The 22,687-nt window shown below is 34.0% G+C and overlaps 1 protein-coding gene across 1 annotated transcript; it reads left to right on the forward strand.

The window, feature by feature from the left end:
• The first annotated feature begins 1,509 nt into the window (after positions 1-1,509).
• LOC107897796 (ABC transporter B family member 6) lies at positions 1,510-9,682 on the forward strand. The gene is given in 12 exon segments (XM_041078128.1): positions 1,510-2,261; positions 3,616-3,670; positions 3,771-3,946; positions 4,059-4,259; positions 5,031-5,290; positions 5,365-5,585; positions 5,588-5,674; positions 5,792-6,012; positions 6,120-6,460; positions 6,594-7,372; positions 7,462-7,703; positions 7,881-9,682. Coding segments are annotated over 12 exon segments (4,218 nt in total). The 5' UTR covers positions 1,510-1,856; the 3' UTR covers positions 9,111-9,682.
• Positions 9,683-22,687: the final 13,005 nt, after the last annotated feature.

Consider the following 22,687-nt stretch of genomic DNA (forward strand, 5'->3'; position numbering starts at 1 on the left):
ATCCTTCAACGCACTGGAGAGGAAATTTTAGACTGGAGTGTTAAACACCAGTAAACAAAAAGAAACGTCAGTGGGTAATATTTTTACCATTTTATTTTTCATATGAGTGTGAAAATAAGACATTTTAATATTTTAATGTTATAACTATTATTTAAATAAATACAAATATAATAATTTATAGGATAATAAATATAAATAAATAGAATATTAAAAGATACATTTTAATATTTTATTAAATGAATTTATAAATTCACATATTTTAATAATTTTAAAAAAGTAAAATAATTTAAAAAACTTATATTATATATCAATTCTAATTTGATGTCCTTAATAGTCATTTCTTATTCTCATCTCACCGCTACAGCTGCGTTTGAATCCAAACACACACTCCACCATTGTTTCTAATCTCACCGCTACAGTATCCAATCTCACCGCTACAGTAATTAATCTCACCGCCACCGCTGTTTTTAATCTTACCGGAGGTAAACACACCACCCATCCAAACTAATCCTTAGTCTCTAAAAATGTTCCTCTGAGCAATGCTAAACTTACCCTGACACTTACACACATCCACACGTGTCATTATTTAAATATCCAATGTCAAGCGAAGATCCAGCTGTTCACCCTATTTCCCAAAAATATACTTTTAAATTTGGATTACACTAATTTACTTCAAATCTTCTTCTTCTTTTTTTAATTTTTAAGTCATGAATAAATTATTATTATTTTCATATAATATTAAAAAATATAAATACATTTATTAATGAATTTAATGATTATTATTTTAAGTCATGACTAAAATTTAAAAACTTAAAAATATAGAAATTAAATATAATTAAATTAAAAAACTGAGACTAAATAAATAATTTTTAAATAACATGAGATTAATAGTAGAAATTATTGTATAGGTTTATCTGTTATCTTTCGGGTTTTGAATAAGAATATGAAAATTTGAAAATATAAATAGTGGAAGGACTAATACCTGTATTTAACCTATAATTAATTTTTGAGAAAACAGTTTTTTGAATTTAAGACACATTGAAGTTGGTATTAATTTTCTATTAATAAACAACACCAATTATGGAATTTATAAATATTATAAGTAGGCTTTCAAATATACTTTAAAATTATTTTCACCTTTTAGATTTATATAATTCATTTTATTATAATTTAATATCTATACTACATATTTAATTGAATTAATATTAAAAAACTATGATTTTACTAAATAAATTATATTATTTTTTACATAAATCAATAAAAAATACTTACATAATATCCTATAATTATAAAATTATTAATAAACACAGATCAATATCATAAAATCTACTTTGAATATATTTTCAGACAATTTAATTAAGAAAAAATAATTAAAAAAAGAAAATTGAAATATCTTATAAGCATTTTACCAGAAAAATATATATCCTAGAAGCAAAATTTTGTCAAAAAAAAGAAAAATCCTATAAGCAAATATATATATGTATATACTTTTTGCCGTTAACAAAAAACAAAAAATGGAATCATTAAAAAGCCTCCAAAAATCGAAATCTCCTAAATTTTAATTTTTTTTTCTTTTGCTTGAATGTAACCGTGGGTTACTTCAGTTTTTTTTTTCTTTCTTTCTCTCTTCTTTCTTATGTTTCTTCCGCCATAGTTGACCTGCTCTCCAAATTTTTAATAAACAAAAAACCCAATTTATATAAAAGAAAACCCAAACCTTTAATTAACTAAGTGGAGGAAAAATCTGATATTTTTTTTGCAATTTTTTTGGTCTCTGAATTTAGCAGATCGGCTTAAAGTTTCTGCTAAATTTAGAGGAAGAGTACTTAGGGTTAGGGTTTGGGTTTGGTTTCAAGATGATGATATCAAGGGGTTTGTTTGGGTGGTCACCACCCCATATACAGCCGTTGACACCAGTATCAGAGGTTTCGGAACCACCGGAATCGCCTTCTCCATACTTGGATACATCTGCGGAAGCAGCAGCAGCTGCTGCTGCGGCGCAGGTGGAGGCGGAGGAGGAAATGGAGGAGGCTGAAGAGCTGGAGCCGCCACCGGCTGCTGTTCCTTTCTCGAGACTCTTCGCCTGTGCTGATAGGCTTGATTGGGTTCTCATGATCGTTGGATCGGTTGCTGCTGCTGCTCATGGAACGGCTCTTGTTGTTTACTTGCATTACTTTGCGAAGATTGTTCATGTTCTTGGAATTGGGTCGTCACTAACGGGGCCGGAGAGATTGGATGAGCAGATTGACAGGTTTAGAGAGGTTAGCTATATTTATTTATTTATTAAGGAAGTAAAGAAAAAACCTAAATTTTAGGATTTTAAAGGTTTAGGTTAGTGTCTTAGTTGATCAATTTATAGTTTCTCAGGAATTTGCAATTTTGACAGTGTAGTTAACTATGTTTTATATTTGGAAAGTTGGTATAATTTGGGAAGATGGACCATTTGATTCTGAATTTAAGCAATTTCCTTACTCTTTAATTTTTGGTATATTGGATAATGTTGTTTATTGAAAATGTGTTCTGGAAATGACAAGGTGTATAAAAGTTTTGGGTTTTAAGTTTTGTTGGCTTCCAATTGGCAAAAGCAATTTATTTTTGGTTTGTTGTTTTTTATTTTTTTTGGGGGGGGGGGGGCGCTGAGATTTTAGCTTTGAAATGGATCGTAAGGAAATTTTGTGGTGTCAAAAAACATGAAATGTTGGAAATCTATTTTATATGAGATTAAGATTAATGGTTATTGCTTTTATAGGCTTCTGTACTGTCATAGTAGGATATTGCTGTTCTAGTATTTTGGGTGGATGGATGGTCTTTAACCTATGTTATATGGGATCTTCATTTTTCTTAAAATAGAAGATACCTTTGTCTTGACACCTAATCCTCCAAATATTTGGACATGGATATGGATATAATCCTCCAAACATATTGAAAACTTGGGACAAACTTGAGCATGTCTGTATTGGACACATTACCATATCTGACCCTAACCCTCAATCCGCTAAACATAGGCTTAATTACTTCCTTCCCTCTAGGTTGGGGACGGCATCATTCTTACACATTCAAGCTCAAGCCTTCATTAGAAGAAATGATTAGCATATTATTCAGAAGTGAAGGATGTGTTTCATCTTTAGATTTTTTGAGGCTTTTATATTTGTTAGCGGAAAGAAGGTGGATGAATAGGTGTGAACTGCAGAGAGAATGGAATTTTTAATTTGATGGTTTAGTTAATTGCAAATCGAAATGTGACATTTTGGTTGTAGTTCCAGTTTGATGCTATGTGTATTGCAACTCTCTCATGTAATTGCTATCATGGGTGCATGTAAACCGATTCCATGTGAATATCTCTACTTGTTTGCAACTAATATATCATTTTTAATTGTTACTATGAAGATGTAAAAACTCTCTATCTTCTGGATTAAATCTGGATTGCTTTTATTCTTATAGGTGTTAATGTGTAAATAACATGGGAAAAAGCAAAACCATCTTTTGTAGCTTTAGTTTTTGTCTAATTCTTCTCTTCTTTTGCTTGATATAAGCAGCTAAAATTTGTAGTCTTCTTCAGACTCTCTGTTGTTTGTACTTCTGCATGCCACCAACTGTTTCATTCTTGTTTTGCAGCTTGCTTTAACCATTGTTTATATTGCTGCTGGTGTTTTTGCCACTGGCTGGATTGGTAAGTTGATCTATATCAAATCCGGTTATTTCTTCATCTCTGTTTCCTTCTGATTGATGCATCATTCCTGCCACTTGTCACTGACTTCTCTGTGTAATAGAGGTTTCGTGCTGGATTTTGACGGGAGAGAGGCAGACTGCTGTCATCAGGTCAAAATATGTTCAAGTTTTATTGAACCAAGATATGAGCTTTTTTGATACTTATGGGAATAATGGAGACATAGTGAGTCAAGTATTGAGTGATGTACTGCTCATCCAGTCTGCTCTTAGTGAAAAAGTATGTTCAGTTACATGTGGGTTTCCCTACTTTTTTTAATTAGTGACTTATTCTTTGGTGGTATTTCCTCATAGATGTCTGCTCCAATCCTAATATTCCTATGATGATACAGGTTGGGAATTACATTCATAACATGGCTACATTTTTCAGTGGTCTAATTATTGGTTTTATCAACTGTTGGGAGATTGTTCTCATAACACTAGCTACTGGTCCATTCATTGTTGCTGCTGGAGGAATATCCAATATATTTCTTCATAGGCTTGCTGAGAACATCCAAGATGCTTATGCTGAGGCAGCTAGTGTTGCTGAACAGGTTTTTCTCTTCTCTCCTGGCTCCATTACTTTTAACCAGACTTATTTTTCTCAATGTTGTTAAGTGAATTTAAATTGGCTACTTTGCTTAATGTTCATTTAAAGTGAGTTGTCCAAATGGTATACACTGACTTATGAGTGCAGTTATTGTTGACATTTGAGCATGAGTTTATTTGAACTGGCCATTAATATAGGGACCTATGGACTAAACTTTGCTAGTTATTTGTATTTGAAACAGAAATGATGGCAAGGTTTACCTCCAATGCTTGCTTGATGTTTAGATGCTTAGTTTAGAAGCCTCTTCAGCCAGGCTGGAGATATGGGAAAAAATTGCTGCTAGCTTTTCAAAGGTGTTGTCGATTTGAAATAACTTTTTTTACATAACAATACCTTCTGTTTATTTGAAGTATCTATTAAACTTGTATGTAGAGGTTCTTGTCAGAAGATCCCTTTCAGCCTGCAGAAAGCTGATTTGCAGTTTCTTTATAAGCTAAAACAATTTTATTAAAACTCTTTTTGAACTTTGGACACTGCTTCTGCTTTCTGGAGTAAAGAAGCTGCCCAAAGCTAGGGAGAACTTGCACTAGAGATTTTCTTTATCATCAATGCATCACGCACATTATACCTTTGAGGGTTCATTACTGTTGAATTTGTTGAAATGATGACATGAATTCTTTGTTGAACTTCACTTTCTACATAGAATCAGCCTTCTCTAAGGGTAAGCACAGTAGAGAATGATGCTAATATACATATAGTTTTCGTTTTTTTGCAGGCAGTCTCTTACATTAGGACCTTGTATGCATTTACAAATGAAACTTTGGCCAAATATTCTTATGCAACCTCATTGCAAGCAACTTTGAGATATGGTATTTTGATTAGTCTTGTTCAAGGGCTTGGGCTTGGATTTACATATGGGCTTGCTATATGTTCTTGTGCCTTACAACTTTGGGTCGGAAGGTTCCTGGTCACACATCACAGAGCTCATGGTGGTGAAATAATAACAGCTCTTTTTGCTGTAATTTTAAGTGGCCTGTAAGCATCAGCTTCTCTTTCTTCCTGCTCTGTCTAATCTGCACTTCCTTACCAATCCTTTCCATATTGTGCAGTGGGTTGAACCAGGCAGCAACAAATTTCTACTCATTTGACCAAGGACGAATTGCTGCTTATAGACTTTTTGAGATGATTAGTCGGTCATCCTCTGGCTCTAATCAGGAAGGGAACATGTCACCCTCCCTTCAAGGAAATATTGAGTTTCGCAATGTATATTTTAGTTATCTCTCTCGACCTGAAATCCCTATATTGAGTGGATTTTACCTCACTGTACCTGCTAAAAGGCTGTGGCCCTTGTTGGCAGAAATGGCTCTGGGAAAAGCAGTATTATTCCGCTCATGGAACGGTTTTATGATCCTACATTAGGTATTATGATCATATGATGTTATCTATCGCACTGCAGTGGCGTGCCATTTAGGTGTTGAAACCATTGCATGGTGTTTAGCCAACATGATGTAAATGATTTTATTTTGTGTGATGCAGGGGAAGTTCTTCTAGATGGAGAGAATATTAAAAATCTAAAGCTGGAGTGGCTGAGAAGCCAAATAGGACTTGTTACTCAGGAACCTGCATTACTTAGTTTGAGCATAAAAGATAATATTGCTTATGGACGAGATGCTACGCTTGATCAAATCGAAGAAGCTGCAAAAATAGCACATGCCCATACATTTATTAGTTCGCTTGAGAGAGGATATGAGACACAGGTGAAATATGGGAGCACAAGATATACTACTTTTGCCTATCTTGCTGATCATATATATATTTCTTATTTGTGTCATATTTTGTTAAAATCATTTACTGTGACTTTCAGGTGGGGAGGGCTGGCTTAGCATTGACAGAAGAACAGAAAATCAAACTTTCTATTGCTAGAGCTGTGCTTTTGAACCCAACCATCCTTCTGCTTGATGAGGTGACTGGTGGACTTGATTTTGAGGCTGAAAGAACTGTACAGGAAGCTCTAGATCTTCTCATGTTAGGGCGTTCAACCATAATAATTGCTCGACGTCTTAGTCTCATAAGAAATGCTGATTATATAGCTGTGATGGAAGAGGGTCAGCTGGTTGAAATGGGTACACACGAGGAGTTACTAGCCCTTGATGGCTTGTATGCAGAGCTCCTTAAATGTGAAGAGGCTGCAAAACTTCCAAGGAGGTAATAAGAACTATAGATGCTTTTATTAAAAAGGCCGGAAGATTATGAAAGTCTGTTTCATGTTAGTGATTTTTCTTCATTTAGATTAAACAAAAGTACTCCTGTGTTTTTATGATTGTTTATAATTTTTCAGGACACCAGTCAGGAACTACAAGGAGATGTCTACTTTCCAGATTGAAAAGGAGTCTTCATCAATTTACAGCTTCCAAGAATCATCATCTCCAAAATTGATCAAATCACCATCTCTTCAAAGAGTTCCTGGTGGATTCCGGGCCCATGATGGTGCTTTTAACTCACAAGAATCACCTAAGGCTCATAGTCCACCACCAGAGAAAATGCAGGAAAACGGTTTGCCTGTGGATGATGGTGATAAGGAACCATCAATCAGGAGGCAGGATAGTTTTGAAATGAGACTACCAGAGTTGCCAAAACTTGACGTTCAGTCTACCCAGAGGCCGAAATCAAGTGGTTCAGACCCAGAATCTCCCGTATCACCCCTTCTGACTTCTGACCCTAAAAGTGAACGTTCCCATTCTCAGACTTTTAGTCGTCCTCTCAGTCACTCTGGTGACATCCCAATGAAAGATAAGGAAGCACATCATAGGGAAGCTCCATCGTTTTGGAGGTTGGCACAACTTAGTTTTGCAGAGTGGCTCTATGCTGTGTTGGGAAGCATTGGCGCGGCAATCTTTGGCTCTTTTAATCCACTTCTTGCTTATGTTATTGCTCTGATAGTAACTGCATATTATAGGCATCAGGAACCTCATCACTTACAGGATGAAGTAGACAGGTGGTGTTTGATAATTGCCTGTATGGGTATAGTGACTGTTGTTGCTAACTTTTTGCAACATTTCTACTTTGGCATTATGGGGGAAAAGATGACTGAACGGGTTCGCAGGATGATGTTTTCAGGTATCTGAATCTTCAAATCAATTTTTCAAATTTACTAGAATGCTGAATTCAGTGCATATTGTTTACCTTGTTTTGCCCATCATCGACAGCAATGCTGCGCAATGAAGTTGGATGGTTTGATGAAGAAGAGAATAATGCTGACACCTTGGCCATGCGCTTGGCAAATGATGCTACATTTGTACGGGCTGCTTTTAGCAACCGACTTTCAATATTTGTACAGGATAGTACTGCTGTTCTTGTTGCTTTGCTAATTGGGATGTTGCTACATTGGCGGTTGGCGCTTGTGGCATTTGCAACCCTGCCAGTTCTAACTGTCTCTGCTATTGCACAGGTTTGCATATCTTTTGTTATTTGGTTTTCACTTAATTATTGAAAAAGAAGTGGAGTTTCAATTTTATCCATGTATTTTGTTTGCTTCTTTATCTCCTCCATGCCGTTGCCTTTTTCTTATTGAACTTAAATTTTCCATGTCCGAATTTCTGAATTGTTGCATACTTAAATGTTGCAGAAATTATGGCTCGCTGGATTTTCTAAGGGAATCCAGGAGATGCATAGGAAGGCATCATTGGTCCTTGAGGATGCAGTGAGAAACATTTACACTGTTGTAGCATTTTGCGCTGGTAATAAGGTAATGGAGCTCTACAGATTGCAGCTGAAGAGAATATTGAAAAAGAGTTTCTTTCATGGAATGGCGATAGGGTTTGCGTTTGGCTTTTCACAGTTTCTTCTTTTTGCCTGCAATGCTCTTCTCCTTTGGTACACTGCACTCTGTGTTAAAAGACGGTACATGGATCTGCCTACAGCTGTCAAGGAGTACATGGTTTTCTCTTTTGCTACTTTTGCACTCGTGGAGCCATTTGGATTGGCACCATACATTCTTAAGAGGCGGAAATCTCTCACTTCAGTGTTTGAAATTATTGAGCGAGTCCCTAAAATCGAGCCAGATGATAACACAGCATTGAAGCCACCTAATGTCTACGGAAGCATTGAGTTGAAAAACGTTGATTTCTGCTATCCTACTCGTCCAGAAATGTTGGTCTTGAGCAATTTTAGTCTTAAAGTTAATGGGGGACAAACTTTAGCTGTTGTTGGAGTTTCAGGCTCTGGGAAGAGTACCATAATATCTTTGATCGAAAGATTCTATGATCCAGTAGCAGGTCAGGTTCTACTTGACGGACGGGATTTAAAAACCTACAATTTGAGGTGGTTGAGGAATCACTTGGGTCTTGTTCAACAGGAACCCATAATCTTCTCAACTACTATCAGGGAAAACATCATATATGCAAGGCACAATGCTAGTGAAGCTGAGATGAAAGAGGCTGCAAGGATAGCTAATGCTCACCATTTTATCAGCAGCTTGCCTCATGGTTATGACACACATGTCGGTATGAGGGGTGTGGATTTGACCCCAGGACAGAAACAAAGAATTGCCATCGCTCGAGTTGTGTTGAAGAATGCTCCCATCTTATTATTGGATGAAGCTAGCTCTTCCATTGAATCTGAGTCTAGCCGAGTGGTCCAGGAGGCACTTGATACGCTGATAATGGGGAACAAAACTACCATTTTGATAGCCCATAGAGCTGCAATGATGAGGCATGTTGACAACATTGTAGTACTTAATGGTGGTCGAATTGTAGAGGAAGGAACACATGATTCTTTGGTAGCCAAAAATGGCTTGTATGTTCGTTTAATGCAACCTCATTTTGGGAAGGGCTTGCGTCAGCATCGGCTGGTTTAGTTTGGCTTGCAAGTATAACATACCTTGGTTCTGCTGTATATTGCTCATTTCACTCATTTGAATTACTGGTACTACCACCAAGCTGTCGGCTACGAATCTCTTGGTCGAACAATCCTGAATCATTTCAGACAAATGGGGGATGATGCAACTTGTAACGATGTTCTATGTGGAAGGTGAACCACAGAACACACGAGAATGATTGAGGGTAGTAACGTCAACACCGGTGAGTAGGCACCACAGTGACTGTAGTTACATTTGTTTAAAAGTAGGGTTTTAGGAATAGGGTTTGTGATTGGGGTGGCTGTTGAGAGGGATAAATCCATTTCTTTCAAGGGAGCAAAACAGCATTTAGATTGGGGCTGTTCATTTGTCTCCGGGGTATATTAATTTTGTTTACTGATCAGAAAAGGGTTGATAATTTTAGTGTTATTTGAGGTGTGGTTTTTTGGATTTTCCACTTGTTTCTATAAATTTCTGCAACTCTTCTTTTACCAAAACTTGGATGATGTATGTGTTTTTCTGTAAATTTTTCCACTTTGATTACCAAAAGAAATGTTTAGATGAGGCAAAAAGTCAGGTTCTAATCTTTTTGTAAATAAATATGCAATTTACATTTCTTTTATACTTTGCCATTAATTGAGTGATGTTCTGTTGAACCTCGTATATTTTGTGCTGCCTAAAAATAGGTTTAATATTCAATTTAGCCCTCGAAGCTTTTCCTCAATTTGATGCCATATTCGATGATCATTAAACTATTTATCTCAAGTGTTTGGTTTTTTTGGCATAATAGCCCCATCCGTATCCTTCTATCAGTAAATTTATCAAAAAATGTCATTTTAAAAATAAAATTATTGGATTAGATTGTATTTTCTAAAAATTACAGGATTAGACCGAAATAAAAAAATTTATTTAGAAAATAAGCTGAAAATGTTTTCGTTATTTCAGTCTAGTCCCATAAAAAATACAGTCTAATCCAATAACTTTTTAAAATTTTGGGAAATTTACTCTCCTTTGATAATTAAGATTTTTGTGGGGAAGGCTTTAATTTTGTATGGGCCCATTCCTTGTTGGACTTTTTCTAATGAAAGAATATATATATATTTTAAAAAAAAAAGTGTTTCTTTGTGTTACGGGGTCTATTAACAGTGTTGAAAAAAAATTATTTTAAATTTTAAAGATTTCGTATAATTTATTCAGTAATTCCATATAGGTGCCTGAGGTGGAAAAAAATTATACACATGACGGCTTCTTATAAGTTGGAGGAGATGGTCGTTATCGATGTTGAAAAATGGTGAATATTAAGTCATAAAAATATTACAAATTTTGGTTGTTTTAACTATTAATTTATATTACCGATTGAGTCTTAACTCGATTAGCAATGCTAATGATATTATTGTCAATGCAAGAATATATAAATTTTTTAAATACGTTGAAATGCTTTTATTCTCTTATTTAAAGGTCAATAAAAGATTTTTTTCGTAATCCAATAAGAGATTTTTTTTCTTTATTAATTAATCGTTTTTGATTCACCAGGTCTTATCTCTTTTAATTGAAAAGGAGTGATAAAAAAATCGAGAGATGATAAAGTTAACTGGAATTTTTTATTCTTAATTTTTTAATCTTTCGCAACTATTTCAAAAATATTCAAATTTCAAAGTTAGAAGTAATCAAATGATCTCGCCGAGCTATTATAATGAAAAACAAAAGAATTCTTTTTTTCATTATAGTAATATTTTTCTAAAAATATGTTATTGGTTTTACGGGAGGAGTAAAAGCTAATTTTTTTTTAAGAGAGGTAATGAAAAAACTATAAAATATTGAAGTGTCAAAACTAAAAATTTTATGTTAAAAAATCTTAAATTGGGAATTTTCAATTTTTAAAAAGGCCAAAAGTGCAGGTTTTTTTATTTGATTAAAGATAAAAGACTTAAATTAGTAGGTTTACTTTGGGGGGTTTAGAATTAAATTTCCCATTTAGCTAAGGCTCCACTAGCTACACCCTTGCGTTTTACAGTAAAAGCTAGTCTTATTTAGGTTAGGTAACATTGAGGTAAATTCCAATAAATCTTCCCATCTCTGTTTAAACCGTCATCATTACACCATATGTGGCAATAATAAGATCGTTGTAGTGACCATCTTGAGAGCCAACTCCTTTTAATCCCAATAATTAAGATTGATTTAGAAATATCAATAAAAGTTGCTAATTTTTTAAAAAAGTGACTAATTCGTTAAATTTCGAAATTGAATAGAGCTATAAAAGTGTTGTTTCCAAGAAAAATAAGGCCATAAAATGATTTACTGACACGGCAGAGAGACTTATAGTAGCTTCACCATGAAGTGAGGTTGCTGTTTACAGCTGCTGTTCCCAACAGTAACAATCTTTTACTTGTTTGCATGAATACAATATTTTCAATTTCAGGTCATGATGATGCCTGTCTTGGAAATATCAAATTTGGGATTTATTCTTTTTAACTTTCTCCATAGGGAGTGGTAGCTTTGGTGCAGTTTGCCACACTTCTGCAAAGAAAAAATAAAAAAGCAGTAGCTCGAGATAAGCTAATAGGAGTAATGGAGTGAGGCACATTTTACTGGAAAGTGGAAAGTATAAACACTTAATAGAGCAAACTCAACATCTATGAGAGAAATAATCTCGGATTTGAGTGTGGGGTATGAATATTTCTTGTACTTATATTCAAGTATATATGGAATATGACTGATTAATTAAATTTATATTATAAATCAAATTACATTTTATTTTATTTTCTTCAAAAAATAGATATGTTAGACTTTGTATATTAACTTAAAAAATAAATCGATCATTCTATTATAAATTAATATGAGCTATACGTGTCTATTTGATTATTTTATTAGTTATATTAAATTTTAATAGTAATATATAAAAAAAATTATCTATTTTTTTGAATAAGATGAAATAAATTTATAGTACAGGTACTTGCATGATATATATAACAAACTGAAAAACCAAAAACCAGCTAAGAGGTGATTGAGGGAGTAACAGCCAATTCAGAGTATTGAAGGCTGAAGCAGCAGGAAGCCTCTCATAAAGCATTGGTTCCTATTTGGATGGGACAGTCAAAGTGGGGACTATTCCTTTCCCACTCTCTTTGCACGCCTCAGTTTGTTCCTTTTTGTCCTTTTTATTCCTGCTATGACACGTGATTCAATTGATAGTAATTCATTAAAAAGGTAATTACACCCTTCTTTTCCTGTAATTAAGTACATAAACTTAATTTGTTACTTAAATCGTTTTAGGTTTAAGTATCCACTTAAATTTGGTTTCATAGTTTAAATTTATTCAAATAATTAAGTATAATTTAAATTAAAAAATTAAATTTAAGTGCCAATTTAATTTAAGAAGCTAAATTCAAATATCTAATTATAAGAAAAAAAAAACAATCCCGAGACACTAATTTAAACTTCAAAATCAAAAAATTTAAATACTAGTTTAAACGTTGAAGCAAAATTTAGATACTAAACTAGTTTGTACTGTAAAACTATAATGGGGAATATATAATATGCAATGCCATCGGTCTAACCAACTCAAGCCCCATTATATTTGGGGTAAAAAAGGGTCCTATAGATTGAATATCAGTTCTTGGCTTAAAGTTACTTAATTTTCTCTAAGCAATTCTGTCTGTCATATATGAATCTGATAAAGAAGAGCCACCCATGAATGTCCTTTAATCATTAAACTACTTTTTCAGACATTTTTTCCCCTTCCATTCATTGGGTATAATATCAATTCTCCTTGCTGTTTAATTATCTCTTCTTACAGTGTTGGAGACCTAAAAATCTTTATGTTTTATGTTGGATTTGTAAATATCATGAAAATAAAAAGTTAATATTGTAATAATTTTAAGATATTTAAAATAATATGATTGTTATAAATATAAAAATTATATGACGTGGGATTGGATTTGATAAAGAATATTACGGTAAATTGATTTCTCTTTCTTATTGTTTCCTTTTTGTTACACAATCTTAATGATAAAGGTTATAACTTTATATGAGTTTTTTTGTGTGTAATTCTAATAGTTTGAGGGAAAATCAATATATAATAATCAAGTTTTAATCTAATATTATATCCATCAAACAATTAAATGGATGACTGTGATTTAATTTCTATTAAAGGAAATAGCTTAATTGCCTTACATTAGACCACTTTTTTGGGGCCTTACATTAAAAATAAATATTTAAAATGAAATAGGTACTTGTCAATTTTTCAATACTACTTGTGAAATAAAAAGTACGCTAGTAGTGTACCAAATACTAACCCATATAGAAAATCCTTATTTGGGTTAGTGGTTTGGATTATAAAGAATCCTTGCATCATGTTGAATATATAAGTAGTAGCACCAGAACCAAACCACCAAGTATTCTGTTGAATTTTAATTTTCATTCGAAATATACAAAATATAAAAAAGATATTTCTTTTCGAACCAATCTTTGCATTTTTTGGCAATTTTTTTATAATGTTTGATTTTCTTATAAATGTGACACTTATATGACATATGTTCTTTTTTTCCCACCATTAAAGACATTCACATGCATATTTTTCTTCTTCTTAAACTTATTAGTTTTTACCAGAAGTCTTTGTTAGCACCTTGATCCATAAGTTTGATGGAAAAACTTCCTTAACTCTATAATCATGCCTCCTGAATTCATTAACATTTCACTTATCGTTAACAGTGTTATAGTTAATTTGGAATATTGAACTATAATTCGAAGGTAATGAATTCAAAATTAACTACACTAAGGGGTCATGTAGCACCCCAAACCCGGCCCAGAAGTTATGGTCGGATCCGACATGCCACATCGAAGCGTTCAAAACATTTTATATTGTTGATCCAAAAAATCGTACTTGATGTTCAAAAGATTAATTTCATTATAGGTTAAAGTGAATGGAAGCTATGCACCAGGTAGGAAACCGGAAAAGAGGTGGTCAGTCCATCGGACTGCTTAAGTACCAAGCTCCCTTCGGATCCAATCCTAGACATGCATACCGCCATTGCCACACCTTAACGTCATGGATATTTCTAGGAAACCGATTTGATTAAGTCATTTTTAGGAAAAGTGATTAATTTTGGAAAATACTTTCATTGCGGAAGTTTTGCTTGTTGTCGTGTTATTTTGAAATCAATTGTTGTTTTTTTTTTTTGAAAACGTGCCCTAAAGCTATCCAATTTCAACAGTTAAAATAAGTAATACCTATCTTAGCAAAACATATCAAAACCATCAAAAATAATTAAGCGGCCTTATTACATTTAAAAACCCAAAACTTCAAACGTAAATAAAAGGATGTCCAGTTCACCAGAAGAAAATCAAACTTTCAAAACGGGTGGCCACTCCGAATTCCCTCACAGCTTCAAGCCCACTATGGTTGGGGATTTTCTGCGTGGATGAAAATAAAAGGGGTGAGTTTGGGGAAACTCAGTGTGTAAGGAAAACCCATTCAAAATCCAAGTCAGCTCAAGCCTATTGGGCCTAAGCCCATTCAGGTAACAATGGTACTGGGCCAGAGCCCTTTTCAGATTACAATAAACTGGGCCTTAGCCCCTTATTCAGATAACAGTATGGCCCATAGGCCCATTTCAAAATACATGCAACATCAGTAAACATATGCAAGCCCATTTGGGGAGACTACTCAACCCACCAACCACTACACTCCACCCGTACCAGCCATACACTCCATGTGGGGAATAGCTCAACCCACCCAGCCCAACACTCCACAGTTGCAGCCTTGTTGCTCAGTTAACAGTAAATTGAGGCAAAGCCTCCAGTACGTGGACAAGCCACTTTCAGTACTTCCTCCGTCAATATCCGAATCCCATGCATCAGATAATAACAACATGGCATGCAGTAAATAACAACAGTCAAACATGCATTTAAGTCAATTTAACCCTAGGGGTATTTCGGTAATTTATCTACCAGGGGTAAAACTGTAAATTTTCTACTTTTAAAGGTATTTCAGTAATTTATCTATTTTAGGGTTTTTCATGCATATTCCTACATTTCACGTACTAACAGAATCACTACCGAGGGTTCTTACCGAATTGGGCCCGTTGGCCCATCATTCCAATTTTGAACCATTAAGCCCAAAAATATCGAGGGCACAGAAATCATGCACTTTGCAGTCCAAACATTGCAGCTTACCAAAAACATTAATCGATTTACCTCACGAGCATTCGCACACTCGCAAATCTACAAAATACCGATTTTCGGCATTTCGACTTTTCGACTTTTGCCGATCCAGACTAAGAAAGAGGGTGTTAGTTACACACCTGTTTGCGACGATATGCTGACGAGATCCACACACGAACCGCCTACAATTGGATTACTAACACGTTAATCTAACTATTCAAATACAAACTACATATTAACCCCTTACAATATTCGGCCAACCACACCTACAGATCATAGTAAGCTTATAAGAAATCAATAAGCAACTCATTAACAAATTTTTGTCAATGTTTACCACGTAATCATAATTTCACTGCAAGCTGTCTTCCTGAGCAACAGTCACTAAATCATTTATAACTGGAGCTACGAAACTCCAAATCAAGTGCCGTTAATTTTTCCTGAAAATAGACTCATATATCTTATATCCATAAAATTTCTGAATTTTTGGTTTGGCCAATCAATACCAGATTTTTCTCAAAGTTTCGCATATTTCACTGTTTGACTAATCTGACCACTCTTCATTACGAATCAAATTTCTCATTGCACAGAATTCAAAATATGTTCTCGTTTATTCCATTTGAAACTAGACTCATTAAGCTTTAATTACATAATTTATTCAGCTTCTAATTCATCTCCCACAATTTATGGTGATTTTCCAAAGTCACGTTACTGCTGTTGTCCCAAGCAGATTTATTACCAAATTCACTCTTTCACACATAACTTGCATGCATGTTATTTAAACATGTATATCACCAATCAATCATCACATATCTATGATTTTACTTAAGTATAATCTCCATTTCATCATTTTAAAGCACAACATGTTAGCTGATTTTTCCCTTTAACATCTAAGGCACATGCATGCTCATTTGTTTGGCTCAACTTCACCTATCTTCCATTTTTCATCAAAAGAACATGAAACAACAACCATTTTCTTCATTTTAATTCATGACTAAATGCTCACAACACAACTAAAAATCAAAATATACTTCAAGAGTTAAGGTAGAATCAAGAAGAATTCATGAACCTCAAAATAGAAGCAAGGTACCAAAAACTTACCTTCAATTTTCCTCCTCCTAATGACCGAATACTCAAGAGCTTTCTTCTCTCCTTTCTCTTGTCTAACTTTCAGCTATGATGAACAAAGATGGACAAAACTTTGTTCTTTTCACCCCTTTTTCTTTTAATAAAACTTCATATTTCATCCATTTAATTCTTTAATACAAAAGACATGAAATTCTTATCATGAAACATTTACCTAACCCATTATCATGAAACATTTACGTAACCCATTATCATGGAACATTTACCTAACCTATTATTAATTTGTATCAATTTGTACCATAAATTATGGATATCAAGTGTACATTTTGTCTACAACAACATGATGGCTGGCCACTTCATGTAAAATGGGAGGTTTGTCATGCAAATCCTCCTATTTTGCACTCCTATTTATTTGGCCACTTCAATTTAGCCTATAGCATTTTCAAACATTTTCACATATGTTCTATTTCATAATTTCACCCCCTTTTTCTTATGGAACAAAAATTAACTAAAATTATCGGGTTCTATCTTAAGTTTGGGCTTTCTAGAGGCCCACTAACATAATTAAACTTATGCCAACATTCACAGGATTCCCGAAAATTGGGGCGTTACAGGTCATCCACCATCATCCTTAAGATCTTTAATCTGACAGCAATACTAGTAATCTCGATGATATATTCTTGTATTCCCCTCAACCCATCAAACTTCTTAGTTGTGAGTTGTGCCATTGAAGTACCAATAAGAGACTAGTATGCCGAATGAAAACATTCTTCCACAGATGTAAAAGCACTTTCAATTTGTGAAATTGTAGTCATAAATTTCTTGGCAGTAGTCATTAACAAAAACATAAGTCTCAATATGTTTTATTGTTCATGATAGGACCTCTCTTTCTCACTGCTTAAGTTAATACTAATAGTAAGTTTATCTTCTAATAGTGCCAAATTAAGATTCAAAACATTTAAATAAAACTTGACTTATTTACTCCATTTAAATTAAAAAAAATTAACCCATTAAATAAAGGAACAGATGAAGCTTACAAATGAAGCAAATAGCTGCAAAATAATATATCAATGCTAAAATTTTACTTTATGAATTTAGATAAGCATACAATTAAATATATCCTACTTCTTCTTTAGGTAGATTGACTTTAATGAACAAATAAATAATTACCATCGAATATACATTTTGCCTCCAGATATTTAAATATATATTTAATAAAAAATTAATGTTTTCATAATTTTCACTATTCATAGAATAAATAATTCATCATTGGATAAATTTCGAAATTCTAATGTATAGTAAGAATCAATTTATTAAAATTTTTTATTATAAATATTTTATTAATTATATGGGTATTCACGATTTATACATACATGATTTTATTCACATCTATAAAAACTTTCTAATTTAATTACTTGAGCGACTAAAAAATTACATATCATAGCCAATTAAGTAAATATTTGAACTTTAGAGGACAATTTTTTTAATGTCCATCTATATAAAATACTTAAAACACTCTTGATCTATTACCACCCAATTTCATCAGCATACTTAAAAACAAAACATGAAAAATAAACAATAAAATTTATCGAAACTATAAATTTAGTCCTCTATTATGCGTACAGTTATAAATTTTGTCTATATTCTCCAATTGAATCTTTTTAAGTCTTTTATATTTTTCAAACTTTAAAATTTCAATTTTGACGTAAATTACCTTCGTTAATCCATTATCTAAATTTTTAATGAATAATATATAAAAATAACAAACTGACATGAAATTACAAATACGATAATATATTTATCACATCAAATTTTAAAAATAAAAGTGAAAAATGACTTAATTAAAATATATGAATTAAATCTATAATTCAGTAGAAAAATAATAATATAATTAAAAAAAACTTAAAAAAGGATCCTCCCATATGTAACAGATAAGGTGACCAATCTCCAGCTGTTTATACATATATATCCATTCTATAATAATAAGATCCACCTCCTACCCTTCACTTCTGTAGCTTCATGGGATTTAGATTTGATATTAAAAAATAAAAATAAAAAATAAATGATGGAGTTTATATATAAATATTCATTCTCAAACTTTAACTGTCAATATTTTTGTCAGCTTATTATAATCTGTGTCAGTTTGACTATATATGCCAACTGAATCTCTTTCCACCTTAACTCTTATTCTTACAACATTAAAAACCTTGTATACTTCATACGCATGCTGTTTTTCTCTATTTATTTATTTCATTTTAATTAAAAAAGAATTCGCAGTTCATTCTCCTAGGCTTTACTGCAAATTACTAGGCGAAGACCCAGCTGCTACAAATCTCTCTCACATTGCTTATTTTAATCATAAACAGCACTTTTCGCGGTCCAATCTCCAATGATAACTTCCATGGAACTAAATTATTATTATTACAAAATCTAAGGCAAGTTGTTGAAACAATGTCTTAGGATCAGGCATGTGAACATGTGCTAAAACCTTTGCTTATGCTTCACAAAAGTTACACTGATAAATATCAGATATGAATAGTTTTTAATATAAATATATATATTTAAGTTTTTAAATTAAAAGATATTTTCGGTCTCGTTTAATCTAAATATTGAATGATTGTTAATTTTAAAAGCAAATAACTAGAATTTTATGTGTTAATTTAATAAATAAAATATTTTTTATCTAAATTTGAGTCATACTAATCGTGTAACGATTTTCTTTTTACCAATTTATTTTTAAAATTTTACAAAGTTTTAGCTTAGCTAAAAAGCTGAAAGATATGGAGAATATAATGGTAAAAACAAAAGGGCTAAAAAAGTAAGGTAGTTGGTCAACAAGGAATCAAATATGGTTTTGTTGCTTTAGAGAAAAAGGAGTCAGTTTGTGTTTTAAGACAGGGCCCCCTTCAATGACCCTGCAACATGTCTTTCTTTCTTTCTTTTTCTTTAGAAAAATATCAGGCCCTCATGTTCCTCACCTTAGATGCCGCAAAATATTAAATGAAAAAGAACCAAATCTCATAAAGTTTCAGTTATGTCAGTTTCATAACTCTCATCACCCCCTCCCCAAAAAAAAACCTTCACCTTTGACATTGAAATTTCTTTTCAGGTATGTTTCAACTGTTGCGGAAGCGACGATAATATTAATAACAATATTATCAGAAATATTTAGATAATTATTATGCCAACAATTATACTAAGAAAATTCCCAGTTAAATTGGAGGGGTCACAATGGTCCCGCTTAAAACCCAACAACTAGACAGAACTCACTTAGATATTTATAGCAATAATAACTAAATAAATATAACCAACATAAAGCTATTAAATATAAGCAAACAAATAAGAAATAAAATACCAGAGATTTAACGAGGTTCGGCCAATTTAGCTTACGTCCTCGGACACTACCAAATCAATATTTCTTCTAGAAATATTACAAAGGAGAAGATTTTGGGATGATACAACCAAAGGGGGAGGAGTTCTATATATAACAAACTAAACCCCCTCCATTTCTATCTTTTCCTAATGTGGGATATTGCCAATATTCAACAAATCTCCACCTTGGCGATATTCCACATCTTCGAACATCTTCTCATAACACTAACTTCAATAGTGTCTTCAAATTTGCAACCAATCGCCTTCTTCCCTTTTGGTAGTTGTGCCAGCTTCCACGTCTTGTTTTTCTCTAGAGATTGCATTTCCTCTTCCATTGCACCTAACCATCTATTATTCTCTAAACTCTGAATGGCTTTGGTGTAAGTGGATGGAATATTATCAACAACTGGAAGTGCATAAGCTACCATGTCAGTGAAACGAGCTGGTTTCTGAATTTCTCGTCTCTGCCTTCTGACTGCAATTGGCTCTGATTGCTGTTGAGGTTCTTGGGTAGAAACCTCTTCCTCATCTGACTCTGCATCTGCCAATGAAGAATCACTAGTGGTACCTTCTGCTGGAATTACCACACTCTGCTCAAACTCCACCTGCTGCGGAGTACACTCCACCTGCTGCGAAGTACTACTCACTCCTTCTGGATTTACCTTATTCAACATGGCAGATTCATGAAAGGTAACATCCCTACTGATTATCGTCTTCTTTGCCTCTAGACACCACAAACGATATCCCTTAACACCAGCATTGAAGCCCATGAATAGAGCCTTCTTTGCTCTTGGATCTAACTTTGATTCTTTCACATGATAATATGCAATAGAACCAAAAATGCGCAAGGTGTCATAATCAGTAGCAGGTTTTCCATACCATTTCTCCAAAGGAGTCTTGCCATTTATAGCAGATGATGGCAAATGATTGATGAGATGTTGAGCGTACGTCACAGCCTCAGTCCAAAACTTTCTATCTAATCCAGCATTAGATAACATACATCGAACTTTCTCCACAAGCGTTCGATTCATACGCTCTGCCACCCCATTCTGTTGCGGTGTTCCACCTACGGTGAAGTGCCTTACTATGCCACAATCTTGGCATATCTTCAGGAAAGGATCGCTTTTATATTCTCCACCGTTGTCTGATCGGAGAACCTTAATCTTCCTTCCTGTCTGATTTTCAACTTTAGTTTTCCACTTAAGGAAAACTTCAAGCACCTCATCTTTGTTCTTCATAGGAAACACCCAAACTCGTCTGGAAAAATCATCAATAAAGGTGACAAAATAACGTCTTCCTCCAGGTGATGGAGTCTTGGACGGTCCCCATACATCAGAATGCACATAATCCAGAATACCTTTAGTATTGTGAATCCCAGTGCCAAATTTCACCCTTCGTTGTTTTCCCAGAACACAATGCTCGCAAAATTCAAGTTTGCAAGTCTTTGTACCTTTCAATAATCCTTGCTTGGCTAGAGTTTGCAAGGATTTTTCACCAGCATGGCCCAAACGCATATGCCACAGCTGTGTTGCCTCAGCGTCCTTCTTGGTACTCGTAATTGCTGCTGCTGTTGTCCCGACCACTGTACTACCTTGGTAGTAATACAGATTGTTCTTTCTTATGCCTTTCAACATCACCAATGCTCCTGAAGTTGCTTTAAGAACTCCATCTCGTATTGTCACAACTAGGCCTTTAGATTCTAACGACCCCAAAGAGATGAGATTCTTCTTCAACTTTGGGACATATCGTACATCCCGCAAAATTCTAGTAGATCCATCATGACTCCTCAGTTTAATTGAACCTATCCCGGCTATTTTACATGTGTTATCATTACCCATGTAAACAACCCCTCCATCTAGTTTTTGAAATTCAAAGAACCATTCCCAAATGGGACACATATGATAGGAACAACCAGAATCCATGATCCACTCATCTGCATATAATGTTGAAGATGTCATACTAAGAGAAAAGTCTGACTCTGCTTCACTATTGCATTCTGCAACATTTGCATCTTGCGGAGTCTTCCCTTTTTTCTTCAATTTTGGACAATCTTTCTTCCAATGTCCTTTTTCTTTGCGAAAGGAACATTCATCTTTGGCAACAACTCGACCTTTGGACTTTCTTCTCTTCCCATTAGACTGACTTTGCTGACGACCTCTTGTTACCAATGCTTCCACTGCTGCTTCACCTGAACCTTTCAACTTATCCTTTCGGCGTAGTTCATAGCTATACAATGCAGCAGTTACTTCATTGAAAGTTACTTCCGATTTTCCATGAAGTAGAGTAGTTTCAAGGTACTCAAACTCCTCAGGAAGCGATCCCAACAACATTAACGCCAAGTCTTCGTCTTCAAAAGTCACATCCAAATTCAACAAATCAGCCACCAGCTGATTAAAATTGGTAATGTGCTCGTTCATCGTGGTACCAGGAACATAACTGAAACGAAACAGTCTTTTCTTCATATGTAACTTATTTTGACTGTTCTTCTTCAGAAATTTCTCCTCCAATGCTTTCCACAATTTACTTGCAGAAGTCTCTTTACTGAATGTATACTTCTGCTCTCTGGAAAGACATGATCGAATTGTACCACATGCCAATCGGTTGATGGTCTTCCATTCTTTATCATCAACCCCTTCTGGTTTTTCTTCCTCAATGGCAATATCTAGACCCTGTTGAAAGAGGGCATCTAGAAGCTCGCTTTGCCACATGCCAAAATGACCTGTTCCATCAAAAATTTCCACTACAAATCTCGTATTTGCAGTTCCAATCCTCGGCAAAATGTACGAAGTGGAAGTTGTTGATATGGATGGTTTTTCTTCTGTCATTTTTGCCATAGCTTCTACTTAATAGCCACCAAATGCAGAATACCCACAAGCTTTAGGAAATGTTTCTGATGTGTAAGATCAGACTAAGCTGCAAACACAGAGCATACTACAAAACCTTGGCTCGGATACCAATTG

The sequence above is a fragment of the Gossypium hirsutum genome, chromosome A10 (genome assembly GCF_007990345.1).
Source record: "Gossypium hirsutum isolate 1008001.06 chromosome A10, Gossypium_hirsutum_v2.1, whole genome shotgun sequence".
Lineage (NCBI taxonomy): Eukaryota > Viridiplantae > Streptophyta > Magnoliopsida > Malvales > Malvaceae > Gossypium > Gossypium hirsutum.